A 9205-nucleotide genomic window follows, 5' to 3' on the forward strand; every position below is an offset into this window, starting at 1 on the left:
ACTGATATCAAGGTCCGGAAGGTGTCCTATCTGGGGCATGTGCTGAGAGGAGAGAAGTACGAGCTATTGCACCTAATCATAAAAGGCAAAATAGAGGGTTGACGAGGTGTGGGTAGAAGACAGATCACCTGGCTCCAGAATATTCGAAATCATCTTAAAAAAACAGCAAATCTTGAACTAAGGGTGAAAAATACTTGAATCTCAAGAAAAGTACATCTTTGAGATACCAAAATGACTTTCTTCTTCTACTTCTTCTGACCCTTATCCGCACCCAATGGTGCATAGGGCACTGCCTTGTATAGACGCAGTCTTATATTGATCATTACTTACATGAAAGCAAGGTACTCCCGGACTTTAGGGACCAGTCCAGGATAATAAAGAATAAATATTAGAGTGTAAAATCACTCGTATTTATTTTCAACCCAACGTGGGAATCGAACCCGGGGCCTCAAGCACGGTAGCTAAAAACGGTAACCATTTCACCACGGAGGCGGAGAAAAAAAAATTATATCACCCACAAACATAAACAATAAATATTAAGCGTAAGTCCCTCTCTAAGCACAAAAGCTTAGTCTCTTAATTTGAGAAAACAGCGTAATTAATTTTAAGATCACAAAGTATCAAAAATGAAATAAATTATTAAAAAAAACTATTATTACTACTAAAATAAAAATTTATATAATACTGTGGCAACACACAACATAATCGAACGAACGAACATAATTGAACACGCACGCAAGAAATGCAGAACGAAGCCGAGCCCGGTCCGGACAAAAACCAGGGCGACACATTCCGTTGCCGCTCGTCCAGTGATCGACACGCCCTTCTCCAACCGCGCTTACATTAGAATCACGCGATTATATTAAATATTTCTTGTCTGTCATTTTCTAGAACTGAATAAATCTGTGTTAAAATTAATCCACTTTCATCTTGCTTCCCTTCTGTTAATATAAATAGGTTTTCAACTAGAACCTATAATACTTACGGCATTCGTCCTTTGGTATGCATTTCCCGATTGATTCATCCAGGCGGAATCCTTTTTTGCAAACGCATCCCTTAGCCAGTCCGACTCCATTACACGGCTTACGACCTGTCGGGAACTCGCAAGTGTGGGGACAAGCCGGCGGAGCTACCACCATCAAAGCATTCGGGTCTGGACAATCTGAAAACACGGACAACGAAATATTCTAAATATCCAACAAAAAATTTCCACTACTTACATACAAATCTGGGTTTCTCCACTTGAAAAAAGTGAAAAAACAGTGGTAAAAAGATATATGGAGAGTGAAAAAGACAGTGTTTGATAACTCTCTATTTCTGCAAAAAAATCCTATTCATATCGCTCACTCCTTTCAACAACGTCATAAATCAAAAAACTTGATTTTTCAGGAGAACGTTTTTAAAGTTTAAAAATAAAATACAATGTATTAAAAATAAATATCAAGTCACTTATTGAACTTTTTACTGTGCAGCAGATCTTTTTAGGTAGAACCTAGATGTTTTTTCTCCATTTGAAAAACAATTAGTATATTAAAAAAAAAATATTAAACAATACCTTTTCTTAAAAATGCAAAAACAACACTTTCTGCTCTGTAGCGGGTAAATATTAAGTTAAAAATATGCCGCTTTTGCTGGGATATAGTACATTTTCTGAGCATTCCGGAAACATGCACAACTGAAAATTGACGATTTTTGATTTATGACGTTCTTGAAAGGAGTGAGCGATATATCTGTTGTGACACGGAAGAGAGGAACAAGTCTGTGAGGTGTAATTTTACAGTATGGGCATATTACTCTTTAATAGCTAGGACCTCAGTGGTTTTTTATTTATAACAAATGAAATATTTCTCCTTCCTTAAACTCCCTTTTTCCTTTGCCCTCCTTATTATCATCTTTCGTAATTTATGTTTTTTTATGTTAATGTAATTTATGTTTTTTTTAAATGTTCAAGTACTATCTACCCTCTGATTGCAAACAGCTGTATATGGTATCAAACATTTTGATCAATATCACTACTCTGGTATTGGTTTGTTGGTAGATATTGCTTTTTAGCAATAAGCCCGCCAATGTACTTATTTATTTTCTGTACATAAATAAATATATATTATATTTATACATAAATAAATATTTAAATAAATAAATAAAATATTTTGTACTATGGTGTGTTGATTGGGTGAAGTGAGGTTTACAATTGTCCAGATTCTGTGGACAGCTAGACCCACCAAGGAGTCCATTTGCCAGGAACTGTACGTTTGGATGGCCTGACTCTGGCTAGTATCTGTACCCGACGGATTCTCCAGTTCTTTAGACACGTTGCGTGTGGCAACGAGGATAGCCTGCAACGGCTGGTTATGATCGGTAGCCTGGAGGGGAAAAGAGGGAGAGGAAGATCCTCACATGATGGACCGATCAAATTAAGGAAGCAGCAGGCACCTCGATGGTTGGAGCGCAGTCAAGGGATAACTGGAGAAGAGTCATTGCTTCCACAAAGGTCACAACCCTCAGTAATGAGAAATAAGACGGAGAAGAAGAGAGAAGGTATACAACAATAGGGTAAAAAAGATTTCGATATCTCAACATAGATGAGGAAAAACATGGAAGTCTGAGTATTTACAGGACAAACTATCAAAGGCTGTATAAGTGATCACTTTATACTTTTAATTTACACACTTTTAGATTGAAAATCACGTTTTTAGGCGTCTTCACGTATGTAAAATAATCCGGGGATTGGATCTTATATACATCTAAATTTAAAGGTTTGTACTGAATAAAAACTTTCTTAATCCAACTATAAATGGCTGTTATGAGCTCATCGTCAAATCTGAAGTGTCATGAGATTGATAATATATGTATGAGTTCTAAAAATATATGTATGAGTAGCGTGGTTTTCAATCATGGGTAGAATAGAATCTTTGTTTGAACAAAGAGACCTTTTTATTCAGAAGTATGCAAGATCCAAACTCCGGATTATTTTACATACTTGGAGACGCCTGAAAACATGATTTTAAATTTGAAAATGTAAAAAGCGATCACTTAAACAGCCTATGATACATCATAAACCCTGTAAATACCCAGACTACCATATTCTTCTTCAACTATGTCGATATGTCAAAATGTAAAAATGGACACACCAAAGTTCACAACTTGTTTATTATCTCACCGCATTGACTTTGTGGTATACAATTTCCTGAAGCGTCTTTGACATATCCCGGTTTGCATATACATCCCCTCATGACACAACGGTCCTTACTGCAATTGGGCGAACCATCGCAGTTCTGGTCACAAGGAAGTGGACAGTTTACCACCTGATAAGATGCGGGATCAGAACAGCCTAAAACAAGATCAACTCACCCATAAAACAAAAACTCTAAAAAGTTTCAACTTAATTTTTTTATCTTTAATTGATTCGGCAGTCACTTTGTGATATAATTTATACATTTTAATTTATGTTTTACTTAGTAAATACCACTATTTCTTCAAAGTATTTGGTATTGGTATGGTGTTTGAAAATAATGAAGAATGCATCAAAACACGTGTCACAATAGATTCAAACAAAATGGTGGTATTTAGTGAGTTAAACTTAAATGAAATTGTTTTAAATATTGAAAGCATTAACTTTGTGGATCATATTGATATATTATTTTGAGAAATAAAAAGACTTTGTGTTTTTTAATATTTTTTTATAAATTTCCCATAAAATCAAACCCAACCTAAACACAGTTAACTTACACTTACACAGTCAACTAAACACTTAAAACACCATTACCCCCACCTCTATCCTTATCATAACCCAATAACTTGTACACTGTTTCTTTCACTCACACGCCGTTTCCCCGCAGGGGTAGGCAGAGAGGATGGAACGCCACACTCTTCTGTCCTGACATACACTCCTCGCCTCCTTCACATCCATACATCTAGTCATACATGTCCTCCGATTACGCAGAATTTTGACACCGCCAGATTTTAGGTTCTGATTGATCTGATCGTGCCAAGTCTTTTTCGGTCGTCCACGTTCTGTTTTCCCTCTCACATTCGCCACATATATTTTCTTCGTCATTCTCTCGCTATCCATTCGCTCCACATGTCCATACCACCGCAAATGCTTTCATCCTTCCTTTGCCAGTTCCATGTTTCGCTTCCATACATTAGCGTCGGTACTAGCACGCCGTTGTGAACCGCTAGCTTGGCTTCCATGGACATATTCTTATTCCCAATCACTCTGTTAAAAGCACCATTTATTCTATTCCTATATATATATATATATATATATATATATATATATATATATATATATATATATATATATATATATATATATATATAAGTATATATATATATATATATATATATATATATATATATATATATATATATATATATATATATATATATATATATATATATATATATATATATATATATATATATAAATATATATGTATATATATATATATATATATATATATGTATACATATATATATATATATATATATATATATATATATATATATATATATATATATATATATATATATATATATATATATATATATATATATATATATATATATATATATATATATATATATATATATATATATATATATATATATATATATATATATATATATATATATATATATATATGTTTAGTCATAAATTAAATCCTGAAGAGGGCAACAGGGTGTTGCTGAAACTAGTTGGTTAGTAAAAATGTGAGTGGATCAAAACACAAAGTCTTTTTGTTTCTCACAATAATATAAAAGTTAATTTATTATATTATAAGTGTTTTATTGTTGAACTTGACTAATCACCTTCTCTTACAAGTAATAAGCAATCAATTTGACACTGTTGCAGTACCCCATCCATTACTAGGTTAAAGATAGGAGTTAAACGGATTGATGCCATACTTTTATGCAATAGAAAATAGAAAATATTATTTTAAAAAGGAAATGGATGCTTACAATTTTCAGGAAGAAGACATTTGCCATCAATTCTCAAGTAGCCAGGTAAGCACTCACAACGGGGTGAACACAGGTAAAATGGAGGGGGTGGAGGGCAGTCCGCGATGTAGCCATGGATGTATGAGTCACAATCTGCATCGAACGAACAGTATCCAGCACACCAGTTCCACTTTTCATTGAGTCCGCAGTTTTGGACAGCTTTAAATATAAAGAAACAAATCACAGATGATAGTAAGAAAACTTTCCGTTCCTCGCCATAACACATCATTCTTCAGTAATTCCTTCCATAGTCTGTCCAAGTGGCAAGAATATGGAATGAATTACCTCTCCTTGTTAAAAATGCACCTTCTCTAATAACTTTTAAGAAACGTCTGAGACATACTATCTATCATTAGATTCCTTACTGTCCATCAAACCTACATTCCTAGTTTTTCCCTGTATGCGAAGGAGTTCCCTAAAATTCCTTAATCCTTTGCCTCCCTTTGTATCATCAATTTGTAATTTATGTTTTTTTTTAATGATCCCATGCCAATTGAAAGTAAATTCTTTTCTTTCTTGAATTCAGTTAGCATTTTATTTATTTATGGTTCCCAAACAATGAAAAACACATTACAAGAAATGTTTACTTCATCAATAAGATGAGAACACAACAAACTTACAGAAACAAGTAAAATCTCAGGTTAAAACTTATATAAAGAAAGAATAGAAATTTGGTCTTAAAAAAGAGCAATAACAATAAAAAGTAATGTAATAATCAAAATTGATGTAAAAATAAAAGCGAAATTAAACTAAGCTACATAACTGAGACTGAATAATTCAAGACTCTATTTCAATTCGATTTCACCAATCTGGTAATAGACCTCATGTAGCTCTTTGTAATAGGCGGGAATCAAACCCGGGACGCCAGTTTCGCAGTCGAGCGTCTACCCCTCATAGCAACAATTTCATTCAAACAAAATAATCGGGCAGAATTTTACATACATTTTATAGAGGTGTTCAAGAGAACAGTTTTTAATGAACTTCTACAGAAAGGAACTCACGACAATCTTCCGGTTTGATGCATCTACCCACATGAAGAACTAGGCCAGGTTTACAGTGACACCCATCCACGCATACATCAGGACATATTTTAGGGTTTGGATTTTCACAAGTTGGTTGACACCCAGATCCACATGTTTCATACACCATGTCTGGGTCTTCACATCTCGCTGTAATTATGATAAAATCGATTACTTTTTGTTAAGGAATAATTTGGAAGCTAAAATGGTAGACTAGTTGACTTAAGGAAAAATTGGTGTCAATAACTTAACATCAAATGTCGTCAAGTTTGATGTCATTATGTGTTGGTGGAAACTGCTTGGAAAATTTTCTACTCTACTTCATACTTCTACCTCGTAGGTTACATTCTCTGTTCCACGTATTCGTCAGGTCTTTTCCGCCCATATACATAGTGTGGATTCTTTGCATTCCTGGGATTGGTTTTGTAAACACTCATCCCTATTTCTATTTTCCACCTTGGGAAGTTGCATTGATATTTCGGTAGTGTAAAGGCAAAGGGGTATATCTGTCTCAGACCAAATTTTACAGGAGAGCAATAACAAACTTGTGAAATTAAATAACTCATTTGTTTTATGTATTTTTATATGAACATATCTTTATAGAACTAAATAAGGAAATAGCAACTACAGCTTTATCCTTTTTATAGATAATGGAATACAATATATTTAGGCATTTTGTAGAACAAACTTAGAAAATGAAATATTTGAGAGTTATACTCTTTTGCCTTTACACCACCGATTTTTGGAATCATGTATATCGGAATTAGTCAAATCGTTTAGGGGACCACACTACCACCCCCTTACCCTAAAGGTATTCACATATCGCTCACTCCTTTCAAGAACGTCATAAATCAAAAAAGTTGATTTTTCAGAAGAAAGTTTTTAAAGTTTAAAAATATAACACAATGTATTGAAAATAAATATCAAGCTACTTATTGAACTTTTTACCATGCAACAAATCTTTTTATGTAAAACCTGAATGTTTTTTCTCCATTTGAAAAATATTATGGATATAAAAAAAAAATTAAACAATACCTTTTCTTCAAAATGCAAAAACAATACTTTATACCCTGTAGCGGGTAAATATTAAATTAAAAATATGCTGCTTTTGCTGGGATATATCACATTTTCTGGACATTCCGAAAACATGCACGTTTGAAAATTGTCAATTTTTTCTATTTGACGTTGTTGAAAGGAGTGAGCGATATGTAATGCAGAAATCCAAGATACTAACTATCCCCATGAACAAAAATTCATTGGTATCCAATTACTTGTTGCCACCAGTCGAGTAAAACTTTTTGGTTGCACATAGTAAAAATGGAATAGAAAACGTATGGATATTACTAACCCATCATATTAGCACCCTGCCCCTTTTGATAAATGTCGAGACGCTGTTTTAGATTAAGCTTACTTTCACTCATGTGGTTGCCTCCGTTAGAATCGATTTTGAGTTTAATCAAAATTGACTCTAATCCAGACTCTAAAATGCTGTTATTGATCGTCCTGGTGACTAAATTCGAGAATCTAACAAACCGGAACACTGCTATTCTTTTCAAAGCGAGGCAACAATTCAGTAATGTCACCAGGTTGGCGATTGTTACTCTATCCATGGTCCGCGAATGATTGAAATAGGGTTGCCAGGATGCAATTATGAAAATACTAGATGGTCCGCCATATGTATTCATGAAGACATTGTGAGTGAACCAGGTATAAGAGTTGATTTAACTTACGGCAGCTGGACCTCGGTACGCAGGTGTTGTCCCTGTCCCTGATGTAGTCCGGGGCGCATTCGCATCCCGGGATGCAGGGTCCCGGAGGGCACGGGGGGCCCACGGGACGGGGGGGGCCCATTGTGCTACCAATATACTCACAGTACTGAGCGCACTGGTTCACACACTGCACGTAAACTTCGTTGGGGCCGGAACAAATTGTATCTGTAAACAAGATAATGTCTCGATGTTCAAATCAAATCAAAATCAAAATGTTCAATTCAAATTGATGGATTGGACTACATTTTCATAATGCTTACGTCATCATAAAGGCATCGTAAAAGAGATTTTGACATCTCAACAAAGATGAAGAAAAACATGGAAGTCTGGGTATTTACAAGGTTTTTTTTTTGGGGTCAAGGGATCTTGCATCCCTTATGTTACTGCGACCATATTAGGTCTATTGTTACCTCCCTCTATATCACAGCTCATTGCCAAGACCTACACGAGTCATGTAACTCACCACCTGTTTTGATGGTAGGAGCTTCACCTTCTTGAAGTCTAGTAGAGGTCCTCCAAGGATGTGACTTCGTTTTTGAGCGATTTACAGGGTTTACAAACTATCATAGACTGTTTAAGTGATCACTTTACACATTTAAATTTTCACACTTTTAAATTAAAAATTATGTTTTTAGGCGTCTCCGGGGTTCAGATCTTACACACATTTAAATAAAAGGGTCTCTACTGAATAAAAGCTTTCTTTATCCAACCATTGATGGGTGTTGTGAACTCAATCTTCAATTGAGAAGTTTCATGAGATTGATAACATACATATGTATGAGTTCTAAAAATTTGAGTCGTGTAGTTGTTGGGTAGAAAGGATCTTTAAAGAGACCCTTTTATTTAGGTGTATGTAAAATCCTTACCTCGGATTATTTTACATACTTGGAGGTGCCTGTAAACATGATTTTTTATTTAAAAACAAGTAAAGTAATCACTTAACCAGCCTATGACAGATCATAAGCCCTGTGTCCAGACTTCTATATTCTTCTTAATTTATATTGAGAAGTCAAAATGAATAATTTAATACACCAAAGTTCACAACTTGTTTATTATCTCACCGCATTGACTTTGTGGTATACAATTTCCTAAAGCGTCTTTGACATATCCCGGTTTGCAAATACATCCCCTCATGACACAACGGTCCTTACTACAATTGGGCGAACCATCGCAGTTTTGGTCACAAGGAAGTGGACAGTTTACCACTTGATAAGATGCGGGATCAGGACAGCCTGAAATAAGATCAACACATAAGAAAAAAAACTTTCAAAAGTTACAACTGCATTCATACAAGTTGAAAATAATTCAAAAGTATTTATAATTATTTTCAACTTATAACAGTAACTTGAGTATAAAAGTATTGTAAATGTGACACTTAGTTTCTGAACATGAGGTTAACGATGAGATATTGTC

At 34.4% G+C, this 9205-nt stretch overlaps 1 protein-coding gene across 1 annotated transcript; it reads right to left on the reverse strand.

The window, feature by feature from the left end:
• Positions 1–965: 965 nt before the first annotated feature.
• On the reverse strand, positions 966–8926 carry LOC148299337 (serine protease inhibitor swm-1-like). Its single transcript, XM_088276175.1, has 4 exons — positions 8854–8926; positions 7754–7957; positions 3161–3331; positions 966–1162 (listed from the first exon to the last, which is right to left on the reverse strand). Exons 1-4 carry the CDS (start codon positions 8924–8926, stop codon positions 966–968), a joined length of 645 nt encoding a protein of 214 aa, XP_088132301.1.
• Positions 8927–9205: the final 279 nt, after the last annotated feature.

Source organism: Brachycentrus maculatus, unplaced genomic scaffold, assembly GCF_059751285.1.
Source record: "Brachycentrus maculatus isolate JH-2025_06_01 unplaced genomic scaffold, ASM5975128v1 h1tg001181l, whole genome shotgun sequence".
NCBI classification, from domain to species: Eukaryota; Metazoa; Arthropoda; class Insecta; order Trichoptera; family Brachycentridae; genus Brachycentrus; species Brachycentrus maculatus.

Excerpts from the sequence above, each read along its gene's own strand:
- LOC148299337 (XM_088276175.1), bottom strand. The coding sequence starts at position 8,926 with ATGAGGGGATGTATTTGCAAACCGGGATATGTCAAAGACGCTTTAGGA. Across the intron at positions 7,958-8,853 it reads TATACCACAAAGTCAATGCG|ATACAATTTGTTCCGGCCCC; the intron begins GTGAGATAATAA and ends TCTTGTTTACAG. Across the intron at positions 3,332-7,753 it reads CGTACCGAGGTCCAGCTGCC|GCTGTTCTGATCCCGCATCT; the intron begins GTAAGTTAAATC and ends ATCTTGTTTTAG.